General features: G+C 38.6%; 1 protein-coding gene across 4 annotated transcripts in view; it reads right to left on the bottom strand.

Moving 5' to 3' along the window:
- Window positions 1-14,867, bottom strand: part of SMCHD1 (structural maintenance of chromosomes flexible hinge domain containing 1) — an 84,222-nt gene that overhangs the window by 58,866 nt on the left and 10,489 nt on the right. For all 4 annotated transcript variants that reach the window (XM_054815615.1, XM_054815611.1, XM_054815612.1 and 1 more), the window contains exons 2-8: window positions 13,522-13,597; window positions 12,893-13,054; window positions 5,500-5,582; window positions 5,273-5,403; window positions 4,047-4,161; window positions 3,772-3,891; window positions 30-196 (exon numbers count right to left, since the gene is read on the bottom strand). In XM_054815615.1, the coding sequence (XP_054671590.1) occupies window positions 30-196; window positions 3,772-3,891; window positions 4,047-4,161; window positions 5,273-5,403; window positions 5,500-5,582; window positions 12,893-13,054; window positions 13,522-13,597 (854 nt within the window). The remainder of the gene's footprint in view (window positions 1-29; window positions 197-3,771; window positions 3,892-4,046; window positions 4,162-5,272; window positions 5,404-5,499; window positions 5,583-12,892; window positions 13,055-13,521; window positions 13,598-14,867) is intronic.

Below are 14,867 nucleotides of genomic sequence, written 5' to 3'. Positions count from 1 at the left end.
AAATGAAATCTTTTAAATTGCCAACTTACGCCAGTTGCCTTGTCCAAAGATGAAAGTAGTTTTTCAAGTACTGCGTATGACCTGGTTGTACACCTGTAATGACAACTGCTGTGAAACTCTCTTTATCCCTTTCTTCTAGTATTAGATTATGAAGAAATCTTTCATCATCACTTGTGATGTGAGTAGAGTCAGATGGCTACAAAAAAAGTAAAATAATAAAAGCAGGAATGTAAACTGAATTTCTGAACTCCCATCAGCTTTCAAAGGGATTAAAAACCAGGAAAATAATACAGAACACATGATGCTAAGTATCACAAAGGATTAATTCTTAAAATAAAAGCTTCCAATTTAAAGTCAACAAGCTGAGATTCTGACATCTCTGATCCAGTTCATTTTCAAGTCACCTTCATCACAGCATTTGAAGTGTTCAGTCTAGAAATGCATTTAATCATGTTTAATGTGGCACTGTGTGATATCCATGTTCTCATCCATCAAATGAAACTATTATGTGTACAAGACATAAGTCTTTAAGAAAACCAAGCCAGAATAAAAGAATATTTGCTTTTAAATGGATAGGCTGCTTTCCATAACAGAAATTGAAGTGGAAGAAACATGCCTTTTCTGTGAAAGAGAAATGGTGAATCACCGTTCCAGCTGAAATACCCAGTAGACTTGCAGAAACAGAAATTCCTGATTCCAGAAAGTCCTGATTGTCTTTTCCTGGATGGATGCACTATAGTCTTATGGTAGGAGTTTTCTAAGCTGCACAGAAACACAGTGGTGATGTCACAGAATCACAGAATGGTTTGGGTTGGAAGGGACCTCAGAGATCATCTAGTTCCAACCCCCCTGCCATGGGCAGGGACACCCTCCACTAGACCACACTGCACAAAGCCTCATCCAACCTGATGTTAAACACTTCCAGGGAGGGGGCCTCCACAGCCTCTCTGGGCAACCTGTTCCAGTACCTCACCACTCCAACAGTAAAGAATTTCTTTCTAACATCTGATCTAAATCGACCCTCCTTCAGCTTAAACCCATTACCCCTCCTCCTATCACTCCATGCCCTTGTAAACAGTCCCTCTCCAGCTTTCCTGTAGGCCCCTTCAGGTACTGGAAAGCCACAATTAGATCTCCCCAGAGCCTTCTTTTCTCCAGGCTGAACAACCCCAACTCTCTCAGCCTGTCCTCATAGGAGAGGTGCTCCAGCCCTCTGATCAGCTTCGTGGCCCTCCTCTGGACTCGCTCCAACAGCTCCATGTCTCTCCTGTACTGGGGCCCCCAGAGCTGGATGCAGTACTCCAGGTGGGGTCTCACAAGAGCGGAGTAGAGGGGCAGGATCACCTCCCTCGACCTGGTGGTCACGCCTCTCTTGATGCAGCCCAGGACACGGTTGGCTTTCTGGGCTGCAAGCGCACACTGCCGGCTCATGTTGAGCTTTTCATCAATCAATACCCCCAAGTCCTTCTCCTCAGGGCATGCTTCATGCTGGACCAATGGATAATCCTTTACATTTGGTGCATCCAGAAAAGATGATATTTTAAATACAAAGATTGGAATCTTTATGGCAATTGCAAACAATTGGCACAACTGAGAAGATATGCTTTTCCATGCTGTAGTAAATGCAGCTTCACGCCTTGTTTTGCAGGAAATGGGTAAAAAGGAAATACATCACTGAGTTGGTGATAGGACACATCTCCTAGCTAACTGTGTAGATGGTGAAATATGTTAGTCAAAGGAGTTTTGTTAAGACTTACTTTCCCAGGGAATCAAAGAGCTCTCCTTAACCAACAGGATAATTTAACCAGTTGTGGGAACTTTCATCAAAAAAAGACTGCAATTCTTTAAATGCTTTCTTCTGCCCACAGTATAGCCTCTTTTAAACCTAACAGCCTTGCTGATTTCATCCAAGCACGGGGCTGTTTCTGTGTGATGAGATCACAGATAATAAAGAAAAGCCAGAGTCCTCATCTCTGTATGATTTGACCAGTGACCTAGAAGCTGCATGCAAATGTTGAACAAGTGCTATCCCATACATCTTCCAGAGCTAAAGTACCTTCAAAATGCTGTTCCCAAATTCTTTGGTTGCCTTCCCACTACAGATGACAAACTACCATGGCACTATCCCCTACACTCCTAGGATTCATCTCATTGCTTGTTGGCAATATTAAATGGTCCAGGGAAGTGAGTGCAGCAAAGGCAGGTGCCTATTATCCATCAACAGAAGATGATCAGCTGGGATGCCATCAGCGCCATTTCTCTTCAGTGTTCTGGCCTTGTTCTAGACTGTCTGAAGTTTGATATTAATTACAACTTGATTTTTTTGCAAAAGTAACTTCCTTTACCAACCCAATGCCTCAAGATTCAATTATTATTCTCACGCTGCAGTAATCCATTACAACTTCTATTTCTGCCATTGTATTCTCTTGTTCACCTATGTGCACTGCAGATCATTTTTCAAGACATTCAAGAGAAAAAAATCATACATTTAATTTCACATCAATATGATGAACTGGCCTGGCTATTTCAATGATTTGTGAAAACTTCTTAGACCTGAGTCGTCTATCCTTTATCTCCACACTTGTTGAGTTATTCTTTTATCACGAGTGCTTCACATCATCTCTCCCCTCTTGGATATTTACAAGATTTTTTTACTTCTATTAGAACTTGCAATTTTTTTTTTTTAACTGCATTGGCTTCACTTTCAATTTATATTATCACCGTAACTTTTCAAACGGTTGATTGTAGCACCTTACTGAATTCTTTAGTAGAATCTACGCATCTCATTCTGCTAGTTTCCTCCAACTAACGTCTATTAGTATATTTTCCACTTTTTTAATCGCCCATCCTACCTTTTTAACATCAAATGGGAAGGAAAGCATTTCTGCCCTCTACAAAAAACAGATCTTGTCTGCTTGTATTTTCAGTTTCTATTTCTGTGACTCTACGTTCTCATGTCTATTGCATACAGATTAAAAATATAACTTGTATGCTTCTGATGATTCATTCTTTGTCACAAGTCACTGACCCAAGATTGGCATGATGAAAACCTCATTCACCTTCTGTTCCTTTCTCACCCATACAAAAGACCAAGAATTCTGACACTACCCACAAGATATGGGCTATAATCAAGGTCTGATTACCTCATGATACACAGCACCCACTTATGCTCCCATCAGCACCCTTTGCTATATCTTTATCTCCTTGCTCAAAAATGTCCAAAGAACAGTTCTTTTCAGTCTTCCTCCTTATTTTACAGCTTTTTGCTTAAACTTTACTTCTTTATGAAAACCATCAGAACTGCTCATTTTAGTTAATTTATTTTACAAAATTAGCGAGGATTTGTGAAACCGTTGGGTTTTGTTGATCTGGCTGGACTTTTCTCCCATATGCAGGTTAGTTCTTCTACATAAGCACAGTTTGTTTCCCTAATTTATTCCTTACTCCTTCAGAGAATGGATATTTTTCTTTATGTTTCATACATAACAATTGCTGTTCTTAAAAAGGTATTTTTAAATATTTTTCTTAACCTGATATGTCAAACTACATGGCATTTCTGTCCTTTAAGCTGAACTGAAAAAAGAGAAAAGTCACATACAAATAAAGCCTTATGATACAGGGTCTTCACGTTTCCCACTCCTTTCACACTCCAGAGTGCAAATCATTCATAAGATATCACCAGATAAGTATTACAAGAATATTACATAGTGAAATCATGTTAAACTGGGAAAGGCTTTCAATTAAAAAAAAGAAAGTATTACGGCTATTTACCTTTCTGTTTCGAATGTATCCGCTATATATTGCCTCTTTGTTTTTCTCCTTCTTTTCAAAATCCTCTTTAGAAAGGACAAGTTCATGAACATCCTGAGAATCTGCAGGTTTGCTTATCATCTGTTTTTATTAAAGAAACAGTATTTTTAAAATCAAAATAGGATTTAAAATGAACATAATAAAATAGCATAATGCTTTGATTAAAAGCTAGGAAAACAACAATCTGATTTTGAAACATTTTCACATAACCAAGTGAAAGATTGACATTTACTTACTCTGGCAGACTGTCCAACGAAGAACACTGCTTGTTTGCCTCCAACGCCAAAATATGAGATATCACTATTTAAACTACGAGGCACTGGCAAAGGTCGTACATATCCTGAATGATCACTGCGAGTAAAAGTGGCTTTAATAAATTTTCTCAAGACAAATGTCATTAAAAAAATAAATTCTGATCTAGGCAGCTTGTATTAAATTCTTCCTGCAATCACTTTGTTCAAAAGTCCTTCATTTTAGACCTATTATAATTGCAACTTTAAAATATATGTGCCTAAAAGTCTTGATATATTCTTTTTAAAAAGGATGATGACAACAGAGTAACTCTTTTCCTAAGTCATCTTATAAGACATTTCTGTCTCTTCTAGCAAACTAAATCTTATTCAGTCACATAAGTTCAACTTTTGCATCTGAATAACTCTTTTGCTTATTACTATCTAGGCACAATTTTTTTACACAGAAGTTACTCGTTAAACTAGTTTTTCATAGGACCTATTAGTTAGGATTGAGGCTGTGATCTTTGTCTTGACATTTACTGTCCTAGGCTTAAGGTATTTAAAAAGCGGCTAAAGCTAAAGAACCATACACAACTGCTTCTCTGGAATTTTCTACAGCAGGGTTAAGTCTGGCTGTGCAGGTGGAAGATCGCTTGAGAACAGATTCAAAACTGTAAAATGAATCAATGTAAGTAGCAAAACCCACCAAACCCCTCCACATTCTTCTTTAAATGCAAGCCATTTGTTATGCCTAGCCTCCTTCAAAAAAATACATACATCTTCAGGTATAATTTTGCATTACATTGTACACAATTAAGACACACACACACAAAAAAAGAGTAAACCTAAACCCTGTAGCCAATATGCCAGTAGCATAACAGACACTAAATGCATTGCTTAATGCACTACTGAAAGGCTTTCAGGTAACAGATGAACACACTATAAAAAAAACACCTCTGCAGAACATAGAATGGCCCTAACTGTATATAGGCAAGTCAAAGACAACTTAGGCCACGAGACTAAAAAAAAAAATGTTCTTGCAATATCATAATGTTAGGAGAGCAGTTTTGTGTTATAAACCTTCATACCTACAAAAAAATATGTCTATATGTAATCATAGAATGAGAGGGTTTAGCTAAGTGTTGGTATAGAGATATGTCTTAAAATGATATTCCGTGAACCTTCGGAGAGTTTGCTAATCATTGTAAAAATGATTAAAACTTTCTAACCTCTCGAAGTCACCTGGCCTTGTAAACTTTGACAATCTATATACAGCCCAGTTGTTAAGCTGCTTAGAGGTCATTCCTCTTCCATTATCGATCACGGCAACAGCTGGTTTTCCTTGGGACTCATCAAATAACTGTTTGGGGAAAAGAAAACAAAATACAAGGAGTACCAGAAAAAAAAAAGATAATGCAAACTACATCTGGAAAAAAGTAGAATATTTCTATCTTACCAATTTTATTTGTATGCTCCGAATACCAGTATTTCGGGATGTAGCTGACAGAGAATTGTCAATCAGTTCAGCAAGGGCAAATGCTAAAGAAATTGAAGAAAAGTAACACTATTAAAATCTTGTTCTCAAAAGACAGCACTCAGAAAACAGACATATACTTACAGTAGTTTCTTCTGAGCAATTAGGATAACACATTCCCTAAACACAGACAAAAGCTAAGCACTGTCAGAACCACCAATATTATATAACATCTTGATTTAAAAAAAAAAACAAAAAACAAAACACTTTTGTACATACACTTTATAATTTGTTTCATCACTGAATCTCTCTTATCTCTGTTGACAGTAAGAACATGATTACTGGAAGTACCTAGGAACAGTGATGAACTAACAGGCTCCTTACCACAAGGCAAACTTGTCTTTTTCCATGATTAGAAATGAATTTGTACGATTCATATGAAAGTCCACGGTATGTAATAAAACTAACCTTGACTCATTAAAATATTGAGAGAAGAATGAACTCATTGAAAAAACCTGAACAGAAATATTGTTCAATTTCCAAAATAGAAAGTTATTTGTTTACAAAAAGAACACAAAGAAAATTGTAAACATGGTTGAAGAATTTAGTCAATGGTAAATACAACCAAAGTTCTGTCAGATACCTGGCAATACACAGCAGAAATAGTCAACCAAACTGCTTGGACAACTTTCTTGTTTCTAAACATTAACACATGGAGCCCTTACCTAATTAAAGTTAGGACTACCTAACTTCAGTGAAAAATTGCATTTAATTTAGGACAACAGCATCAATCTGAAAAAAAATACAACAAGTTCAAATTAATTTACTCTGATTTATCAGCCCTAGTGAATGGAATAAATATTTCCATTCAGTCTCTCTGATAAGGAAGTTTTTTCCCCTATGATCTGCAAGGTTCTTCAGAATGCTACACTGCAAACTACACCAGCCATACACTTCAGACATACAAAATAAATCCTGTATTAGTATCATAGAAGAACTCTGAAGCATTGGGCACTTTCACTCAAGTTGGTTTTGAAGTATAAAACAGTTCTTAGATTCTTTGCAACTTTCTTCGCTGCTAACAACAGGAACAGAGCATCAGTTATGTGACCCATACTTACTCTTCCACATCAAAGAACATGCCCTTCATCAGCACATGAAATTGGTTAGGCGTGCCCTTAGAGATGTTGTACATAAGGAGTATCAGCTGCAGTACACTTACACACGCTCAAAATTGCTATTTGCTCTAACAGTCAATTCTAGTACATAATAAACAAAAGTAGACAATATAGCTGTTTTGCAAATTTTAATTACTGGTGTGTTGCAGAATTTCACAAATTACTTCACTACTGTCTCAAAGAGTGAGAATTAGTAATGCATCAGGAAAAAAATATACCAGTAATGTCATTACAGAAGTGGATCTAAAAGTTAGTCTGTTTGTACTCTTGATCAAGTAGTCTCTTTAGGATTGAAGAGTTATGACCACAAGTAGTACCACAACTTTTGGACCATTTTAAAGGCTTTTGTGGTAGCAGTACGAACACATGCAGTACACTTTGAGCAGGAATCCTCCTTTTCCCTGTGCCACCTATTGCAGAGTACAGACAAGATCAACAATTGACTTGAATGCATATGAAAAGTTTCTCACAAACACCTGAAGCTTGTTCACTCTTTTAGAGAGAATGATGATTTAAAGCACCCTAGCAAGCTGTTTTAGTAGTAACAGGACAGAGGAAAATGTAGGAAAAAAGTTTACTTTTCCCTTAAAAAAAAAAAAAGACTTCAAAAAGACAACATTGAGATCCCATATTTAAATCACTTCTCTGACTCATGAATAAATATGCTTCAGGCTTTTGGGCAACAGTATGCAGGGAGAGAACAGAGAAAATGTATGTTGATGATACTGCCAGATTGACCCAAACAAAAGTTCAAAATGTTTTTAAACGACAGCAAGTTGTCAAGAAACTTTGATATCTAGGCCCACAGACATTGACAGGCATGATCAAAGTATTTTCCTCTCCTGTGGATATACTTTCTTCCTGCTTCAATACTTCTGGAACACAAATCTGTCAAAGATGCTGCTATATTTTACATTCAAATCACATGCAATATTTTTACATGTGGATGGCAGATTTGACCGTGATACAAAAATCTCTGGATAACACAAGAAGTTATCATTGGAGTTATGTAAGGGAAGTAGATCATAATGTGAAGCAACAGAAGTGGAAAACCTCTTTTATGAAGAAAAGGAGGGGAAATGAAAATAAATCATGTGTGTGAGGAACTAAAGGAAAACTGATTGCATTACGCTTTTTCATCTCATATTATTATTCTGAAGCCTGTTTAGAGAAGGAAAAAGTTTTTTCTACCAAGGGAATGCTCAGCATTTCGTGGGAGTTGAATGGTAGCTCCCAATCATGTGAACACTTACAGGAAGTGCAGTATTGAATTACTTCATAAAGATCTTATGGAGTTCCTTCTGACAAACCGTTTGTTTGCATTGTTGTTTATTACCATGAAAACAGAATGAGAGTTGGATTGTTATGGACATACTGGAGAATTTCTCCAACGTAGAAGAGTTACAGTCCTCAGTATATATTAATTTTATTTCTTGATTTAATAATTTAAATTTTGCTTTAGGAAAAAACCCAAACAGCAGCAACACTGAAACCAAAACTCTTTAAAAAAGTGTAATATATTTCTAAATTGAAGATTTGTTTAAAAACATTTGTTTTCTTGACATAAGACACCTTAAAAACAGAAGAAGGAACTTCAAGTTCTATTGTAGAACTTGATGACTAAGCATCAGAGAATCATAGAATCATTTTAGTTGGAAAAGACCTTTAAGATCATCAAGTCAACCGTTAACCTACCACTCCCAGCCCAACCACTTACCCATGCACCACATCTACGCATCTTTTAAATACCTCCAGGGATGGTGACTCGACCACTTTCCTGGGCAGCCTGTTCCAATGATTGACAACCCTTTTGGTGAAGAAATTTTTTTTAATATCCAATCTAAATCTCCCCTGGCGTAACTTCAGGCCATTTTCTCTTGTCCTATCACTTGTTACTTGGGAAAAGAGACCGACACCCACCTTGCTACAACCTCCTTTCAGGTAGTTGTAGGGAGTGATAAGGTCTCCCCTTGCATTTAATCACAGAATGGTAGGGGCTGGAAGGGACATCTGGAGATCATCTAGTCCAACCCCCCTGCTAGAGCAGGATCACCTAGAGCAGGTTGCACAGGATTGGGTCCAGGTGGGTTCTGAATATCTCCAGAGAAGGAGACTCCACAACCTCTCCGGGCAGCCTGTTCCAGTGCTATGTCACCCTCACAGTAAAGAAGTTTTTTTTCTCATGTTCAGATGGAACTTCCTGTGTTTCAGTTTGTGTCCTCTTTTAGTTTAAACCCCTTACCCCTTGTCCTATCACTACATGCCCTTGTAAACAGTCCCTCTCCAGCTTTCTTGTAGGCTCCCTTCAGGTACTAGAAGGCTGCTCCAAGTTCTCCCCAAAGCCTTCTCTCCTCTAGGCTCAACAGCCCTAACTCTTTCAGCGTTTCCTCATAGGAGAGATGTTCCAGCCCCCGATCATCTTCATGGCCCTCCTCTGGACACACTCCAATAGGTGTGTCTGTCTTATCCTGGGGGTCCCAGAGCTGGATACAGTACTGCAGGTGGGGTCTCATGAGAGTGGAGTAGAAGAGAAGAATCACCTCCCTTGACCTGCTGGCTATGTTTCTTTTTATGCAGCCCAGCACACAATTGGCTTTCTGGGCTGCAAGTGCACGTTGCCAGCTCATATTCAGTTTTTGATTCACCAGTATCCCCAAATCCTTCTCCTCAGAGCTGCGCTCAATCCATTCACGTCCTGGTTGTACTGATACTGAGGATTGCCCTGACCCACATGCACGACCTTGCACTTGACCTTGTTGAACTTCACGAGGTTCACATTGGCCCACTTCTCAAGCCTGTGAAGGTCCCTCTGGATGGCATCCCTTCCCTCAACTGTCTTAACAACTGCACTTTTCAGCTTGGTGTCATCTGCAAACTTGCTGAGGGTCCACTAAATCCCACTATGTCATTAATGAAGTTATTAAACAGTACTGGTCCCCTGAGGGACAACACTGTCACTGATCTCCATTTGGACATTGAGCCATTGACTGCAAGTCTTGGGATGCGACCACCCAGCCAACTCCTTATCCAACAAATAGTTCATCCATCAAACCCATATCTCTCCAATTTAGCTACAAAGATGTTGTGTGGGACAGTATCAAAGGTCTTACAGAAGTCAAGATAGATTACATCAGTTGCTCCTCCCTTATCCACCAATACAGTCACTTCATCGTAAAAGGTGTCTCTATTAGTCAGGTGTGATTTGCTGTTGGTGAAGCCATGTTGGCTGTTTCTAATCACCTCCCTGTCATCCATATGCTTCCAGGAGGATCTGTTGCATGATCTTACTGGGCACTGAGCTGAGGCTGAGTGGTCCATAGTTCCCAGAGTCCTCCTTTTTAAAAATGGGTGAGATGTTTCCCTTTTTCCAACCACTGGAGACTTTGCTTGACTGCCATAAATTTCATATATGATGGAGAGCAACTTAGCAACTACAACTGCCAGTTCCCTCTAGACCCTGGGATGCATCTCATTGGGTCCCATGGACTTGTACATTCAGGTTCCTCAGATTGTCTTTAACCTGATCTTCTCCTGTGATGAGTGGGACTTCATTTCCCCAGTCCCTGCCTTGACATTCAGGAACGCGAGAGATGTGGGAAGAACAATTGCCAGTGAAAACAGAGACCAAAAAAAAAAGTCTGGTACTTTAGTCTTCACATCAGTTGTCACTAGATCTCCCTCAATTTATTAGGGGGGTACAATTTCTCTTGTGTTCCTTTTCTAACATACCCATAGAAGCCCTTATTATTATTCTTCATATCCTTCGCCAAATTTAGCTCCAGCTGTGCTTAGCTTTCCTGATCCCATTCCTACACTCCCAGGCAATATCCCTATATTATTCCCAGGATGTCTGCCCCTGCTTCCACTGCCTATGCATCTCCCTCTTGTGTTTCAGTTTGACCAGGAGGTCCTTACTCAGCCATGCTAGTCTCCTGCCTTCCTTGCCTGATTTCTTGCACATCGGAATCAATACTTCTTATGCTCTAAAAAAAAGTCTTTAAATAGCTGCCAGCTCTCTTCTGCCCCTTTACCCTTGAGGGCAGTTTCCCAGGGTGTCCCATCCACCAGTCTCTTAACAACTGAAAGTTTGCTTTCCTAAGGTTGAGAGTCCTGACTATACATTTCACTTAGCCTCTGTCCCTTGAGATCATGAATTCCACCAGGACATGATCACTACAGCCCAGGCTACCACCAATCTTGACCTTTCCAATAAGTTCCTCTGCATTGGTGAGCAACAGGTCTGCTAACGCATCTCCTCTAGTTAGGCTTCCTATCACTTAGATTAAGAAGTTATCCTCAATGCACTCCAAGAGTCTTTCAGACTGCTTGCAGCTTGCTGTGCTGCTTTTCCAGTGGATGGTCAGGGTAATTGAAGTCCCCTAGCAGAATCAGGGTCTGCAAGTGTGATGCTTCCTGCAGCTGAAGTAAGAATGCTTCATCGACATCCTCTCCTTGATGGGGCAGCCTGTAGTAAGCATGAACCACGAGGATTCCTTTGTTGGCTTGGTCTCTAATTTTCACTGACAAGCTCTTTACCTGTACACTGCTGTTTTTCAGAGACAGCTCTGTGCAGTCAAGCCATTTTTTCATGCTGAGGGCAAAGTCTCCACCTCTCCTTCCTTGCTTGTCCCTCCTGAACAGTTTATAGCCATCAATTGCAGCGCTCCAATCATGTGAGTCATCCCACCAAGTTTCAGTGATAGTGAACAGATCCTAGCTTTCCAGCTGCACAGTGGCTTCCCAGCTCCTTCTGCCTGTTATCTATGCTGTGTGTTGGTATAGAGACACTCCAGCTGGACTGCTGACTCTCTCATCTGTTTGGAAGGTTGAGGGTCATTCCTCACTTCTCCAATAGGTGTGCTCATCCACCCTGGTGCTTGTGAGTACACTAGTGTCACAGCTTTGCACCTCAACCCCCAAGTTAGTGAATCACACTTTAAACTAACAAAGTCAACCAATCTGCTAGCAATGCTTTATGATGTCTCCCAGCATACAAAGTAGGGTCAACAGGTGAAAAACTGGTAACTAGTTCAACATATAAAAAAAGACATGACACTTCACATCACATGCAATTAAGCTGGGGGTTCAATACTGCAAAATACTGCAAATGATAGAAGTGTCCAGTTACTTTCTGAACCACATAACAAGTTCATGGAAAAGAGCAGTCCATAGACAGGAACTCAAAAGTCCCCAAATCACTTTTATTGCATGTCTGCGTAGCCCTTCTGTTCTCCTACTGTTTCTCAGGTAACTGATCCTGGCTGCTGGTAGGAAGAAAGCACAAATCTATCCAGACAAAATGCTTTGTGTTGTCTAATATAGATCAACTCCTGTGCACAGAGGTATACATATGACTGACCAAACTATTAATGCACTTTGGTTCAGGTTTGGGGGCACTGTGCTCAAAACAGTGTCTTCGATGGGACGGGAAACACATGAAGGGCAGAAAAAGGGACAGGGCAAAAGCAGAATGGTACTTAAAAACACAGTTGTTGTTTACAGACATTGTTGCAATTCTTTTGAAACAGAAATTGCTGTGGGAATGGTATAATGCTGAAGTCTTGACTTTTGCATTTTTTCTGTACAATTTTGAGTCTGCTGTACCTAAGATGTACATATTTTAAAAGTAATCATAGCCACAGACAGAATTTTCAGAAGCCATTAACAGAAACTGATTTTTTCAATAAAAAAATATGAAATGCTGGTTCATATTTAATATACCAGTTAGATAAAAACTAAAGCTGCCTCTTTTTAAAGAAATACTTGCTCTTGTTGGTAAGTTAAGCCCTGTAGAACCACAGTTGGGACGGCAGACAAAATTCTATGGTAGCTCATTCAAAAACTGGTCACAAAGTTCAAACAAAGTCACTACAGGAGACAAAAACCTAATAACACAAATGCTGACCTGCCTAGATGACATCCACAAGATTATCATCAAGACTGAAGTCATTTTACTTCTAAATTATTCAAACTTCTTAAAGAAGTATTTGAGGAGGTACCTCTGTAAATCTGGATTCTTACATGGCCATTTTGAGCCATTTCTAAAAGAAAAATTTGCATAAAGAACATGGGTAATTCTTCTTTTACAGTTAAGACTGTATTTTTTCCACCAGCTGTAACCTAAAGTTAAATTGCTCATAACCACGTTATATTCATATAAACATCATTTACACAAGATTATTTTGGCAAGTACTTACGCAAAGGATTTTGCCCTTCACTGGCATAGTACTCGTACATCCCACTTTTGACAAGTGTATCATAGTGGGGCAGGAAGTCAATTCGCTCCTTGGTGGCCGAAAGCAGCATTTGATCAACTGATTGTAGCAGATATAAAGTAACTCCATCTTGAACAAGTTCGCCTGCAGTGAAGATGAAATATGAAGTATATTGAAGAACATTCACTGCACCTGTCAACTTCTGCTCTCAAAATCAGTATAGGTTTAGCCTCAGGTAATCTCTGCATTTACTTAGGTGTTTACTACTCAGCCTCATAGCAACAACATTTAATTTAAAATCTTTTCATGTTTCCAAGCTTAGTAATGCAAGTTTTCTCAGGTAACAGCTATTTACATACCATTTCTTCCTATCATTTACAGAATTTGTGATGGAAGGTAAAAGATTACCTTGTATAACTGTCATCATACTAATGAGTAGTTGTTAAAAACTTGTTTGTGAACATCAGTTTTGTAACAGGTCTTGGTAAACTATTATAGGATGTGTACTTCCAGTTAATTATCACACATCATAGAGTACAGACAATCATCATGCGGTCTTTACAATCAATATAAGAAATAGCTGTATTTATTTTGCCATATAAGATACTTACTGAAGTTGTCTTCTGTAAGTTCCTTCCTGTTTGTTGTGGTGATAACAAAGTTTTCATCAGTAGCTATGCCAAATGCCTACAAAAATTGGAGGTTATTTAGTTATGTTAACTACGCACTCCATAAAGTATTCGTATAAATGAACAAAAATAGCAGTCTTTCTATTCACTTTGCCACAAATTACTGAGAAGTGATCAAATATTTTCCCCCATATTAACTCAGAAGTAGAACGCAGTTTAATTCCAGAACTTCATTTGCTTTCTCAACTTAGCCAAAACTGCCTGCCCTACAGTAGCTTGTTTTTTACCTGCTTAGAATATGTTCTAGCAAGCAACAGGAATTTTGAGGAGAAACTGTCTTGCAGGTAATCATCTTGAGAGCTGATGAAAGAGATTGAACAGCTCCACTTCAGACTGTGCAACTACAACAGCACTAGTCATGAGACATTAAATCAAATATTTCTTAATGTTGGATACACATTAAAGTCTTTGTTCTTCAATAATATAATAAATTTTTTTAAAAAAATCAAGATTTCTTTTAGAAAATTCTTTAACATTAAAACACTGAAGTATATTCTTCTAAATCTAAACAATCTTTACCATCTCCAACTTTTGAATATCTTTCTGTAGCTTTGCACTTTTTATCCTGCTTTCCACAGGATGTAGAGGCATGTAGATGTATGACTCTACATCAGCCCTCATTTTTGCACCCTGATGTCCAACACTAATCTCTTTATCTAAATAATAAACTAAATATCTGTATTTTCCCTTACTTTTCTAGGTCTTTGAAACTCAAGTAAAAGTCAGCTCTGGTCTCGTTTAACTCCATCAACCCCTTCAGTCCTGTGGTCATGACACCAACAGGTGCTTTCTGCACTTTTAGATTCTTCCCTGAAGCTCTTGCACTCCCTGTAGCAGCTTGCCCACATCATTTCCCATACCTCTTTCTTTCCACCCCTGATTTCCATCTTTGAGTTACCTTCTCCCTAGTTGCAACTATGTTAAAGATATATTTAGTATACATCAGCAAAACTATCAAAACTGTCAAATTTCTCACACCACTTGGTACAAGTAAAACAAATGGAGATGATACAAAGAGACTGATGTTCAGACTTAAGAGTCTGGAGCAATTATTACTTTTTAGCTATTCTACATTCAGATCACTTCAACTTAACCTCTCGCATTACACAAATTTCCACATGGTAAACGTGTGCAGAAAAAAAAAATGCTCAGAGCAAGGAAAATAAGCAATAAATATTATGGATACTATAAAACTAACATCCTACTCTGCCATTTGAGGTTAATGGTTAATATAGAACAACTGAACTGGAGAGTTTTATATTTGAAAG

The sequence above is a fragment of the Grus americana genome, chromosome 2 (assembly GCF_028858705.1).
Source record: "Grus americana isolate bGruAme1 chromosome 2, bGruAme1.mat, whole genome shotgun sequence".
NCBI lineage: Eukaryota > Metazoa > Chordata > Aves > Gruiformes > Gruidae > Grus > Grus americana.
The sequence above is the reverse complement of the archived record's forward strand: the minus strand, read 5'-3'. Positions and strand labels throughout refer to the sequence as shown.